Source organism: Mastigoproctus giganteus, chromosome 7, assembly GCF_048544385.1.
Source record: "Mastigoproctus giganteus isolate SK-2022 chromosome 7, ASM4854438v1, whole genome shotgun sequence".
In the NCBI taxonomy this organism is placed as follows: Eukaryota; Metazoa; Arthropoda; class Arachnida; order Uropygi; family Thelyphonidae; genus Mastigoproctus; species Mastigoproctus giganteus.
The window spans coordinates 143266342-143281536 of NC_143581.1; the positions used below are offsets into that span (position 1 = coordinate 143266342).

At 37.0% G+C, this 15195-nt stretch overlaps 1 protein-coding gene across 1 annotated transcript in view; it reads right to left on the minus strand.

Annotated features, from left to right (window-relative positions):
- The window catches only part of LOC150083240 (leucine-rich repeat-containing protein 49-like), a 494942-nt gene that overhangs the window by 350203 nt on the left and 129544 nt on the right, over window positions 1–15195 (minus strand). The window contains exon 5 of the mRNA XM_090377128.1: window positions 1345–1450. Within this exon, the coding sequence (XP_090233254.1) occupies window positions 1345–1450 (106 nt within the window). The remainder of the gene's footprint in view (window positions 1–1344; window positions 1451–15195) is intronic.

Genomic DNA, 15195 nt, shown 5'->3' on the forward strand with positions numbered 1-15195 from the left:
AGTGCCCCCAAAATCTCTCTCAGGCTTCTAGATTCCATTCAGAAGAGGGCAGTTAGGTTAATTAATGAATCCTCTCTAACAGAGTCTCTCCACTCGCTGTCTCATAGACTTACTGTTTCTGCTGCATGCCTTTTCTATAGATACTTTCATGGGCACTGTTCTTCTGAATTGGCTTCTATAATTCCCGCTCTCTCTTTCAAAACAGTCTAAACCCGTGCCGCCACCAGCCAAAATCCATTTACTGTCCAATGTCAAACTCACAGAACCAACTTTTCATCTTCCTCGTTTATTCATTCAACTTCCGTTTTCTGGAACAGCCTTCCTTCATATGTATTTCCAGAAAATTATAGTCTACAGGAGTTCAAGTCTAAAGTCAACAAACATCTTCTTTCGTTTTCTCAACCTCCAACCCAAGCACGGTACTAAGTACTATAGGTTCTAATACCTCTCGTGTTTGGGGTTTTCATAAAAAAAACAAAACACTATGCATATGTTATATATATTTATATATATATGCATATGTTATATATAGTGGTCAAGTGTGCAAACTTTTTTTTTTTTTTTTTTTGAGCAGGTCCTTAGATGTCAGTAGTCTGGGAACCACTGAATTAGATAATATCTTATTAAATTAATTAATTTAATATTTTTTAATGTTACATACCAAAATTATAAAAATTTAATGATTTGCTTCTGGTAACAAGTTATTTATTAGATGTCATGTGGAATCAACTGAAAAATTATATCCAATATTTAGTAAGTCATCTTCACAAAGCGTTTTGGACAAGATTCACTGCCTTTTCTTAAAGAGAAGGAAACCATTATCTTAATATTTTCAAAATAAAGGAAAAAATAGACCACCATGTAGATAGTCCTATTACAGCATATGGGAATGCTGGTTACATGTTTGTAAATCAGAATACTAACTATTCTAATGAATAAGTTATGCTTAAATAGACAACTGATCTTTGCTTACTAATAAGAATCTTTCTAATGGAATTGTCATATATAGCTTCCTGTTAATGAAGATTTACAGTCAAATATGTGATGTAGTGATTTTAGCATTCAAAACTGATTGTTTGTGTTCTTATATGCAATAACTTGAAATGATATTAACATGAATCCAGATCTGTACACCTTAATCAAGATCACTTTAGGAGGATTGGGTTCTGCTTTGAAAACTGCTACTTCTCACAGTGTATGTAGTCAATGTGCTTTTGATTTATTGAGTTAGTGGTTCTTAATTTGACTGCATCCCAAGAGTTTTTGGTTAAAGTTCAGCATCCTCAAAGGTGGCAGTAAAGCTCAAAGTTGAAAGTAAAACCTAACATATGAGGATTTTCTTACCTATCCAATACCAGTCTTTCTGGATCACTAGCACGTTCTTCTGTAGTTCTTTTAACATAAAGCTTACCATTATCAGTTTTTTTAATTATCAGCTTGGAGCCTTTACCTGAAAAAATAAGCATGGTGATAAACAACAAAATGATGGAATCAGATACATAGATTCAGCACTTATTGACAAGGTAAAATAAGCATGGTGATTTAAAGATACTGAATAATCATATAATCAATTTCATTTGTTAATTTTAATCGTTATAATTTATGAACAGGATGGATAAATTAATGTGAATAACGCTAATAAAACCACATGAACTTATCATTATTATATGAAATTTATTGTGTAAAAATCTATTACACTAAGTTAAATTCTCCAAAGTCAGTATTCAACCCTACCACTAAATCTCACCTGATGATAGCCTTCAATATGGAATCCAGAAACAATACCAATCATTAAGAAGTTTTATTGTGTGTGTTTAACTTACTTAAGTTAATACAACAATCTCCCACCAACTACAGGAGATATGTTTCTGAAAAGTAACACATATGGAAAAACCATGGTTAGCAACACTACAACACCTATAGAAAACAGGATTATGGGAAAAACAATAATTATTACAATAAGGTATATGAAAAAGACAAAGTAAATTTCAATTTCCAGTTACAATGTCAAGATGTTGACAGTTAATAACACAACAAAAACAAGTCATAAACAGGAACTCTTCAGAGAGGCACACCCACACACACAACACTATATATATTGTGGGGTCCATAGACTGTGAGCAACCTGAGCTCTTTAGAACATAGTGGGTAGTCAATGATTAGATAAGGTAAAAAAAAAATATTGCACTGTAAAGTTTAAAGTGCAGCATATAATCATTGACAAATCATTGGCAGTTAGGGCATTCAAGAGGGCCTTCTCTGGTAGGTGGAAATGAGACAGACTGGTGTATTCCATATGTATTCTGGCAAGAGAAACTACTTTGTCTTTTTTTAAGTTCAACATCCATTGCTAAGGTTCAGATTTAATATGTAGCAGTTTATTATCCAGCTCGGTTGGGTATACTCCCATAAGCAAGGCATGAAACACTGCACCTAGTATACTGTAGGTGACCACCCAGGTGTGAAACAACATGACAACAGTGAAGGTGTGGCATCCACATTGCACAAAGAAATGCTGCCCTTCTGCATCACAGGCAATATGAGGTAGTAGACAAATTCCATCACAGGTACAACACAACCACTTTGCTTATTAGAAGCTGGAAGTGGTAAAAACCCAGGGTCATCAGACAAAAAATCTCTAGCTACATCCAACCCTCCACTGTATAGTATAAATGATGTCTTTTGAAGTTATAATGGGCATCATGGACCCAATACTTCTTATATTTCAAGGGTACAGCTCTAAAACGGTTTTGCCAGGCCAGCTACCGGATATTTACAGCTACTACAGAGAGAGAGAGAGAGAAAGAATTACCAATAGGACCAAACCTACTGGTAACTCTCTGGGGGGCGCCTCCGTAGTCAGGTGGGAAGGAGCAGCAGTGCGTAGCACATGCTTCTTGATTAGACTGGGGTTTGAGCCCGTCACCACCAAATACAGAGGATGCGGAAAGGTCAGGGAATGACCACCGCATATCCCGGAGTAATATGGCCTTAGTTGCTAATGCTCCTAAAAAAAACCAAATCTCTAAGAAGCATCTGGATTAGCTGGTGTATAATCTTGCTGCCTCTACTCTGCCAGCTAATAACCAGAAGTCTCAGTAGTGTGCATGTGTGAGGCATTGTCAAGACCACATTATGTCAAGGAGCTGAATATACCCTTGCTGAGTGTACACCATATTCAAAACTTTAATTCACACAACATGCTCACATCCCTCCACTTTTATTTTATCTACCATATGCCTCGTGAATAGTCAAACTAATAAAACAAACTAATATGAGAAAGGATCTAAATTTCAAAAAATCTTCCTCAGTCATTTCACAAATATATGTGGTCTCAGTTCCAATTTAAATGATGTACAATGAATTTCCACTTAGAATCTCTAAATCCCTCCATAACTGATGCCGCCAACTCTGACCAATTATAACTTTATAAACATAAAATTAAATTACAAATAAAATAAATAAAATACATAAAATCGACTGTAAAATATAATATAATTTAAAATACAATAAATCATATGAATATATTAAAAATATAAAAATAATAAAAGTATTATACATTAAAAGCGTTAAACCCGTACTATTGTAAAACTGAAGCTTTCAACGGCATCTGCTGCCCTTCTCAACACAAGTAGTGCTGCATCAACAATTCATTATATAGTACTAAGCCTTCCCAGAAGACCTAGGGCATACTATCGTACCTGTGCATGCTCCGTTTCCTGTACATCAGCACCGGAAGTGGCTCGGGGCTGTACGACCTTAAAACACTCATCCCTATTCAGGATGATGGTCTCAAACATTACATTAATCCTACAACCCTTATCCCTATTCCGGCTATGATCACCCAAGGAACAAATCCTTAGGCTCTCCAGCCACTTCCGGTTCCAGAAACTCTCCATCTTATCTGTAATTACAGCTCCTTCGGCTGTTATCACATGCCCGGTTTCCCAGGCATGTTCCACCATGTCGACCCAGAAACATTAGCCAATCTAAGCGCCCTGCTATGTTCCCCCAATCTATCGTGTAATCTGCACTTAGTCTCACCTACGTAATATCCCCCACAATCCGAACACTGAATTTTGTAGACAACCCCACTGTTGTCAACTCCCACAACAGAGTTTTTAACTGCCGCCATCACCGCGTGCAGCTTCTAGGTCGGAAGCTGCACACAATGTATTTGGTACGACCGTGCTTTTACTTTCCAGCTTTTACCTTCTACTAAAATTCACATAAAGTGAATTTTAGTATTCATTTTATGTGGTTTTTTTTCTTTTATCTATTATTGTGCTTGAAATGAAGAAGTATAGTAGAGAGAGAGAGAGAGAGAGAGAGAGAGAGAGAGAGAGAGAGAGAGAGAGAGAGAGAGAGAGAGAGAGAGAGAGAGCATGTCTCATTTGCTGGCACACTGCATAATTCTTTGCACGAGCAAAACAAGCATATTTTAAAAACACTGCAAGGCATACTGAAGTGTGTTTTGCAACTATGCACATGACATTTTTCAATCTGCCTTCTTCAGATCTAAGCTATTTCAACAGCTTGGTGATATCTAGTGCCAAAACAACTCACATTACTGTACAAAACTCTATTGTTGCTTGTACACTGATGAGCCAAAACGTTATGACCAGCGAGTCGTTAAGCACATCGAAGCAACTGCAGGTGAACTACGTTGCATGCGCCAGTCAGGACATGGTATAAAAACCACCTGATACTGAGCTCTGTTAATCAGTGTTACTCTTGTTCTTCAGATGGAAAAGGCAGCGGGCTTAAGCGAGTTTGACAAAGACCAAATTGTAATGGCCAGACAACTGGATCAGAGCATATCCGAAATGGTACGGCTGATGGGGGTGCTCATGGTCAGACATGGTTAGTACCTACCAAAAGTGGTGCGAGGAGGGAAAACCGACAAACCACCGGCAAGGTATTGGATAACCACAGCTCATCGATGCTTGAGGTGAGCAAAGACTCTCCCAGAAGGTATGTGGCAACAGAAGGGCAACTGTGGCGCAACTGGCCGGTAATTGGAATGCTGGTGATGGAAGTAATGTGTCACAACACAGTACATCGGACCCTGCTGAAAATGGGGCTGCATAGCTGCAGGTTACTCCGAGTGCCCATGCTAACCACGGTTCATCGGCAACAGTGCCTACAATGGGCATGCGAGCATCAAAACTAGACCTTGAGTGATTGGAAAAAGGTTGTGTGGTCCGATGAATAACATTTCCTGTTGCACCACGTGGACGGCCGGGTATGTATGCATCATTTACCCGGGAAGTGTTAGCACCTGGATACACAGTGGGACGAAAACAAGCCGGTGCCAGTCGTGTCATGCTTTGGGTGATGTTCTGCTGGGATACCCTGGGTCCAGTCATCCATGTGCCGGGCACTGACGTCTACCACCTACCTAAACATCATTGCTGACCAGGTACACACTTTCATGGCAATGGTCTTCCCCTCTGGCAGTGCCATCTTTCAGCAGGATAATGTGCCATGCCACACCACCCGGACTGTTCAAGACTGGTTCGCAGAACATGAGGAAGACTTGCAGGTATTGCCCTGGCTTCCAGATTCCCCAGACATCAATCCCATCGAGAATCTGTGTTTGTGTTGGAACAGCAACTCCGATCTGTAGCATCTCAACCACGGACCTTACAGGAGTTAAAAGATCTGCTGGTTACGTGTTGGTACCAGATACAAGACACATTTAGAAATCTTATAGCGTCCTGGCCTCACCAGGTAAGAGCTGTTTTGGCTGCACATGGAGGACGAACATCATATTAGATAGGTGGTTGTATTGTTTTGCCTCATTGGTGTATACTCACGGACTGTTTAACGTATGTTAAACTACAAACCAAGCAGATGAGACTGAAGACTGAATAACTGGCATAAAGAACCATGAGAACTTTCATACTTTTAACTGTTACTTTCCATTAATGAAGTTAGAGGTCATTTGACAGCTACAATGGCTTCTAGATGTGAAACACATACAAAAACAGGAATGTATAACATATCAATTTTGACCAGCCACCCAAAGGAATATTCTGCATTCAAAATGAACTCTAATGAATGTAATAATCTAAAAACCTTTGTAAAAACAGTAGTCAGAAAATTTTTACCAGTGGACTAAAGAGATACTCTACAATACTCAACATTTCTGATACCAAAGCACTTAAACATCTACCACCATGAGCAAAACAATGTCTCTAATAACACTTTTTTTTCATTAAAAAAAAAATTCATTACTGCTTTCAATATTTGTGAACCTGCTGTATAGTAAAAATATCCATTCCCAAGGAAAACAAAGATATTCTTGCTACTGATTATCACAGGAATAACTAGTATAAAGAACTCAAAAGTTACATAATCTAATTGACAGGAGATGTTAATAAATATAAAAACCAGTCAGTGAGACAAGTATTTTCTAATGTTAGATATTGCTAGGATTAAAAAAGGTATTTTCACTCTCTAGCTAGAGAGAAAGTCACGAAAGAAACTGTGAACCAGTTGTAAACAATCTCAGATAAGTCTAGACCTCATTATTTTTTAATTTTACTCATTTTTACTTCTGAGAAACTTTCATTTAAAAAAAAATGTAAATAAATCTTGAATTCTCAAATATCCAGCACTTCTGGAAAATTTTACAAAAACAATGACAAAGAAGAAAATAATCAGAATAATCTAGAAATTACTTCTAGATTATTCTGATACACACAATGATGAGAAACTTTGCCTTAGTTCCCCAAAGCCGATCAAACAAAGTATAGAAGTGTGTTTAGTGTCAGACGGCACCAGGGGTTTCCCCCATCTCCACATAGTATACATTGTAGGTGTGAAACAGAACATTGTCAATGCCAGAGGTTTAAAAGTGTACGGATCTTGTATATGTGTAGTTTCGTGTACCATTGTTCCTCTGGTCATTTGGCCGCTGGGCCCCTAATGGGACCCAACATTAAGCACACTCCGTCCCGTACAGGCAGACCAGGTACACGAGTATTATAGTTATTTACTCTGGCAGGTCCTGCCACTTAATTTCCTGAGATTTCATTGGCTAGGACCTTTAAAAAAAAAACCGCTATAGATAGGGGTCGGCCAAAAAGGAGTACTAATTATGCGATTTGATGTCATTAAGTTTTTGGGTGTAGGGCTCTAACAATTTAACAATGATTCAAGCGCTAGTAGTTGTAAGTTAGAGTGGGGGGAACTGAAGGCTAGGGGGGAAAAAACATATGGGGTCCATAGAGAAGATAATCTTCAAATCAGTGGAGCAGGCTTGCCCCACCAGAGCGGAAAGAGGGGGAGACCAGAGGTAACCTCCCACTCCCACCTGGGGAGTGGAGGCAAAAGACCACACAAGGGAGCATGGCTAGGAACGCCAAATGGCAGCAGCTGAGCTCAGCTGTGCTTGTGTCCCACCTGGAACAGCATGCCAGCTAGGAGCAGCCAACAGCATGGATGACCTTATGGCCCATAAGGTTCCCATGGCCACCTATCCATCTGGTGGATAGGCTGGAATAGAACATGCAATTTATATCATTTGCTCACATACAAATTTTTTTTTCCTTTTTTTTTTCTTTTCTCTTTTACATTTTATAGTTTTCTTTTCCTACATTTCAAGGCAACATTTTATAGTTTTCTTTTCCTACATTTCAAGGCAACATTTTATAGTTTTTACATTTTACACTTTTCTTTATACTTTTTTCCACCTCATTCATCCATCATTCTCATTCACACCAGAGAGGGGTGACTTATTAAACAAGCAAAACTGACACCAAGCTGTCAAAATCCCGCCTGTCCAATTATTGCTTTTAAAATAATTTAGCGCTTGTTTAACCATTGCTTTAAAGACAAAGCAACAATTTAAACAAGCAAATAATTTAAAGAAAGCTCATACAATTTAAATGACATAAAAATAAGCAAAAAAAAAAAAAAAATTTATATTAACGCAAAATTTTTTTTTTTTTGTCCTTTAAACAAACTTCCTGTCATACTTTTACATTCTCTTTTCAACATTCATACATTCAAACACTATTTCTCGCATTCATTCCCTCATCCAAGCACACACTTTTACACCCTTATATTCATAGACTCCACAGTCATTCACTAATTTTACTCAATTTCCACATTCTCTTTCAGCACTCACATAGTGAAGACCCAGAGGCATAAATTATCATTCACTCACACTTCCTAGCATTTCCTTTCATACTCTCGCCTTTACATTCACTCCAGTTCTCATTCATACGGGCATACTTCAGAAACCTGTGGCATACTAGTTTTTTCCAGCTGACAGGTAACCCTGGCTGCATGTCTATACCAGTCTCTTTAAAGTAATTTCCGTGAGTGTTGTCACGTTTGGGAACTCAGTCTGTTTTGATTAGATGTATGCTGTGATGAGGGCAGTACTAGCCTGCTTTTATTCTCATCAGTCACATTTGGTTATTTTCCTATCTCTATGGTCCACTGGCAATGAGCCAAAGGAGCCCTCAGGGGCAGGGCATCAACTCTGGTCAAGTCCAGGTAATTTCTGAGTCAATTTAGGTATGTTAAGTCATGTAGACATCTTGTCATTCACTGGGCATGGGGAGGGAAATGGGCTGGTTATATATTTGGTCTAAGAGTTGAAGAGACTATCTCTGCAAGGTTCGCCGGATTTCAAAAATGGTTTGAGCATACTTGAAGGCCTTGTAAAAGACCTCTTCCATGATGAATTGGTGTTCTTGGCCCTTAGGAATGGGTCCAATTTCTGTGATTAACTGTCTACGTTGATTTTCATAGATTACAGTCATACAGAACATGTGCCCAATCCTCACTTTTGCCACAGGTACAGTGGGGGGGGGGGGGTCATCGGCGAGTCCAAAAAATGAGTGCAATCTAGCTTTAAGAGATCCATGCCCTGTCAACAGAAATTTGGTATAAAGTCCTGGAGCATACCACTTAGGTGATTTTGGGCTAACCATAGCCACCTGCGGAAAAAAACATTTTGGTAGTAGCACCTTTGGTCTCTTGCTCCCATTCATTTTGCCATATCTGATGTAGTCACTCTCATTCAGTTTGCCATATCTGATGATGTGCCATTTCTGAATGTCAATCAAACACTGATACAGCTAATATAGAATGAAACGCCGGTACAGTAGAGCATCAAAAATCCGAACGCACATTTTTTTATTTTATTTATGCTGGTGCCATAAAATAATTACAGTAAATGCCGGTTATTGTGATCATATTTGCGAATTGAATTTTGATTCTACTAAACAGCAATTCTAATAAGCAAAAATTGGAGGAATATTATCCATAGGTTAATAAAATGAAGATATAAAGCACAAACTTACACTTTTATTACCTTACCAATTAACAAAATTAAATGATACGTGAAAATCAGAAGAATATAATCCACAGGTTAACAAAATAAAAATAAATTTACACTTATGTACATAGCTTAATTAATATTTGTAGAAGAATAAGGGAAATTTACCTCAACATCATACGGAGGTGTTCTACATATATTACCGTAAATTTCTCTTATTCTTCTACAAATATTGATATCAACGTAGAACGTATTGAGTACCACAGCTCTATTATATACTATCAAATAGCTTAATATACATACAACTAACTGAACAGTACTAATTTTTTATTCAACACTTTGTAATCTGTTATGGTTAACCAACAATTTTATTCTGAATTTCAGGAAGTATTGTGAATGAGAAGGCAAAATGGGCAAGTTATTGCTTATCCTAGACAATGTGCTATTACATCCTTTGGTGGAAGCATTAACAAAATAGATGGCAGATTCGAGGTCATGTTTCTTCCATCGAATGTTGCGGCACTCCTCCAACCGATGGACCAGGGAGTCGTTGAAAAGTTGAAGAGAATCTACAAAAAACAAGTCTTGCATCATTTACTTTTAGCAAAAAGCATCGTAGCTTTTTTGAAAAAGCTCAGTCTCAAGGACAGCTTCTAAATGTTAGCTGATGCGTGGAATCACTCACTGCACAGAATTTAAAAAATGCTTGGAAAAAACTGTGGCCTACTGCAGAAGAACCCATAGGAGATGAGCAGAATCGAACTGAAGGAGATGAGGGACAAATACTGAATGAGATGATCAACTTGTTTCAGTCAATCCCTGGATTTGAAGATTGAGATGAAGGTGATGCAAGAGTGTGGATGGAAAATGATATTGATGCTACAGGGTTTCGTGTAAACTTATTCACGATATGAACTTATTCACATAATATTTATTCTTTTAGCAGAATGCTTAATCCATATTTAGTTACCTAACAGTTACAGAATGGCAAGGCCTGTTTTTTTTTTTTTTTTAAACTTACTAAAACTTTTTTTTAGTCTCCAGAACAGTATTTTTGATAAATTTCAAAAATCGCAAATCGGAAGTCCGAACTACCCCCAGTCCTAATTATCGAAGCTCCACTGTATTTCAAACTACGTCAATATAAACTTGAAAAGCAAGTTTTTCCCTTATTATGTTTTCATTTTTTTCTAAAATAAATTAAAGCTCATGATGCAATGCAGAAAATCACTATCAACTTCACTGCATTTATAATTCTTGATTGTGGGCTAAGTAATTATATCATTTGGCTCATGAATGAAATTTTAAACCTCAAGTTAAAAATTGCAGTGGTGGTAATTATAGTGTATGGTCACTATTTATATTACCTAAAGACCTCAGTACATTACTATCAGCCATACAGCAAGGACTAAGTCCCAACAATGCCAGGCTTAACTGCAAAACACTGCAATTTTTGGTTCTAACTTACACCCTACAAGTAAAACATTTCATAACACCACAAAATGTGTACTCAGGTCATGTCTATTTATATCACTTTCATACAATATCAAAAAATAAAACACCATCTACAATAAAATGTTTTCTTCCACTTTTACAATATCTCCTCCTGGTCGTTAATGTCCAGAAATAATGCTGATCTATATTTAAATTTGTTACATTGAATTTATGCCCTACTCTGTACATGTTTCTAATATTTTAAGTTCTAAATCTGTTTTTCCCAAGGCCTTAGCTGAACTTGCATTTATAATATTCCAGTAATGAGGCTTAAAGAGCCGATTCAGAAGGGAAGAATGAAATTGCCAGCACCATGTTTAACATCTTTGTTGCCACAATGATTTTTTTCCATTTTTGGTCTGGGGAATGTCAAAATATTGTTGCTTACACTTAAAGGGTATAGCTATTATGAAAATTTTGAACAGCTGCACATGTTCGGCACAGCTTTTTGTAAGAATAGACACCAATAACTCCATTGGACTGGCATGATACCTGAATTTTCTACAGTGAATTTTGCATTCAACCATTGTTACAAGGTTCATTGACATAAAATTATATATACAGTATATAAAAAACAATACAGGTATTATTACTCCAAAATTTCTGTGTGCAGTTAGTGGCATTTTGCAAATGGACACCAGCAAATGCTGTTGCTCATAAATCAGGGGTTTAAGGTCAAGCAATGTTAACTACAAAATTGCATTTTCTTTTTGCAGTAACTTTAGTTTTACTTCATACAAATAACAATTTGATAATTGAAAGCTATTAAATGCTCAATAATTCCTATATTCTATTATATTATAAATCAACAGGGATTACCTTTATTTTAGATATAGGAAGCTTCTTTTCCAACTCTCCTGATCCAACTCACTAATAATTCTTGAGGATGGCGATATCTATTTTGTAAAGCAGGTGGGACATCTTCCCCACTGTCAGAATTAGATATAGGAAGCTTCTTTTCCAACTCTCCTGGTCCAACTCACTAATAATTCTTGAGGATGGCGATATCTATTTTGTAAAGCAGGTGGGACATCTTCCCCACTGTCAGAACCGTAGTGTTCGGACCGTGCGGTCTCAACAATGAGTGCTCATGACTGCTGTCTACAAACACAATACTTCTGGCAGCATGGAAACCATTACTTGGATTGGCATAAAATTAGATTTTGAGGTCTAAACTGTTTAATAAATATGGACCGATTATTTCTTTCGGTCCTATAGATGGACTTTAGAGTTTAATTTAGGGGTCTAATAAAATTGGATATGGGGGGGGATTATTCTCTACATTCCTTAAGTCGGACTAGAACTTTTCGGGCATCATGTTCACAGGAACGGAGCAACTCACAATTAATCCGAAACTTTTGTCTTATGTTGTAGTGTTTGTTCTTCACGCATGCGTATACGTGACCAATCGTCGGACAATACGAATGGCCTACGGATATTGATTGAAGTTTCATGTAGTTGATTGAAGTTTCATTTCATCTAAGGTTTCTGCAATAAATAGTTTGTGATAGTTGTGTTGAATATTTATAATTTTTGTTTCATGAAAGCTGAATGAATGTCGTTCATTTATTGCGTGGAACGAAAGTTCTGATGCATTTGAATGACCCGCTCGCACAGAAGCTTCGTGTTGTTTTGCTCGAAGCTGTGCCACTCCCATGGTAGATCCCACATAGACAGCGTCGCAATTTTTGCATGGGATGCTGTATACGAGGTCATGCTGTGATTGGAATGTGGTGTTTGAAGGTCGATTTCTGAAGAATGTGTATAATTTCTTCCTGGGTTTTGCTATGATTTTCATGTCGGTTCCCTTGCATATTTGATTAAGTTTATTGTACCAGTACTCGACATATGGAATTGTGATGAAATGTATTTTGGTCTTGTCAGATTTTTGTGCAATGTTTGTTGCGAGGTTGTTGTTATTTATTTTATCACGGGCTATTGTTTTGACTTTGTTTATATAGGTTAGCGGGTAACCCCTATTTGAGAATCTTGTAGTTAATTCATTTATTTCAGTGGTTAGAGAAGTTTGGGTGGAAGAATATTTAAAGGCGTTAAGAAATTGGTTCAGCATGACCGATTTTTTGTATGGTTGGGGATAACTGTGGAAATGCAAAAGCATCCCCTTATTAGTGGGTTTTCTATATATGCTGAAATTTAGGCAGAAACCCACTCCATAAACTTCCTTAATTTTACCATACACAGATTAGGACAAAAACTAAATTTCAGCATATATAAAAAACCCACTAATAAGGGGATGCTTTTGCATTTCCACAGTTATCCCCAACCATACAAAAAAATCGGTCATGCTGAACCAATTTCTTAACGCCTTTAAATATTCTTCCACCTAAACTTCTCTAACCACTGAAATAAATGAATTAACTACAAGATTCTCAAATAGGGGTTATCCGCCAACCTATGTAAACAAAGTCAAAACAATAGCCCATGATAAAATAAATAACAACAACCTCGCAACAAACATTGCACAAAAATCTGACAAGACCAAAATACATTTCATCACAATTCCATATGTCGAGTACTGGTACAATAAACTTAATCAAATATGCAAGGGAACAGACATGAAAATCATAGCAAAACCCATGAACAAATTATACACATTCTTCAGAAATCGACCTTCAAACGCCACATTCCAATCACAGCATGACCTCGTATACAGCATCCCATGCAAAAATTGCGACGCTGTCTATGTGGGATCTACCATGGGAGTGGCACATCTTCGAGCAAAACAACACAAAGCTTCTATGCGAGCGGGTCGTTCAAATGCATCAGAACTTTCGTTCCACGCAATAAATGAACGACATTCATTCAGCTTTCATGAAACAAAAATTATAAATATTCAACACAACTATCACAAACTACTTATTGCAGAAACATTAGAGATGAAACTACATGAAACTTCAATCAATGTCCGCAGGCCATTCCTATTGTCTGACGATTGGTCACTTATACGCATGCGTGAAGAACAAACACTACAACATAAGACAAAAGTTTCGGATTAATTGTGAGTTGCTCCGTTCCTGTGAACATGACGCCTGAAAAGTTCTAGTCCGACTTAAGGAATGTAAAGAATAATTCCCCCCCCCATATCCAATTTTATTAGACCCCTAAATTAAACTCTAAAGTCCAGCTAGAGGACCGAAAGAAATAATCAGTCCATATTTATTAAACAGTTTAGACCTCAAAATCTAATTTTATGCAATTCCAAGTAATGGTTTCCATGCTGCCAGAAGTATGGTGTTTGCAGACAGCAGTCATGAGCGCTCATTGTTGAGACCGCACGGTCTGAACACTACGGTTCTGACAGTGGGGAAGATGTCCCACCTGCTTTACAAAATAGATATCGCCATCCTCAAGAATTATTAGTGAGTTGGACCAGAGGAGTTGGAAAAGAAGCTTCCTATATCTAAAATAAAGGTAATCCCTGTTGATTTATAAACAAATAACAATGCATATCATGTCATAGAACTGGACCTCTGTAGTACTTTACAAGTTAGCTTAGGCTGTAAATACATTTCTGGTAAACCAATAAAATGTCAAATGATTTTTTTTTTGGTTAATTACAAAAACATCAACTACAAAATGATTTGGTAGTTAACGTTGTTTGGCACTAAACCCTTGAAAAGACAATTGAATACTGAAATTGAAGAAATAATGCCCTTACACTAGTGTAAATTATCATCAGTGCTGACTTACGCTGCAGTAACAGCATATCAAAGAAAAAAACTACCTTAAATACCAGAAGACACATGACTGTGACACAAAAAAATATATCAAAGTATTACAGAGTGCATGTGTGAGGAAAATGGTGGGTAGAGGATACAAGTGTCCACCATGGTACTAAATATGCTAACCTCAACCCAGAGGATGAGGATCTCTATCTAGTCCCTATCCCTTGATTTCTTTTAATTGGGAGATCACTTGAGATATGCAAACCACATGCCATTACAAGATGGAAATGCTATCAGAGAAGAAATTAGGTATACAATAAAAGTGATGATTCAGAAACTGCACTGACAGACTTCAGTCATTTAACAAGGTTTCTGTTCATTAATGTGGATATCAACTACATCAATATTTAATAAAATTATTACACAATGATATAAATCAATAAACTACAACACTTGCAACTATAGGTTAAAGATTAAACGATGCCCCACACATACTGAATTTGAAGATGGTTTAAATTAACAACCAATAGGTGAAAACTATAGGTTGACTTAAACAGGTTAGACAACTGTTTCCAATAATTTTGCTTACAGGTCTGTCTTTCTTTCCTTGGCAAACCATAGTTTTAAATTTTATTTCTGATGTACACAAGTTCTATATCCAGTAAAATAAAAAATACATGAAACAGCACAGTATTTAATACTCAAAAATACTTGAAC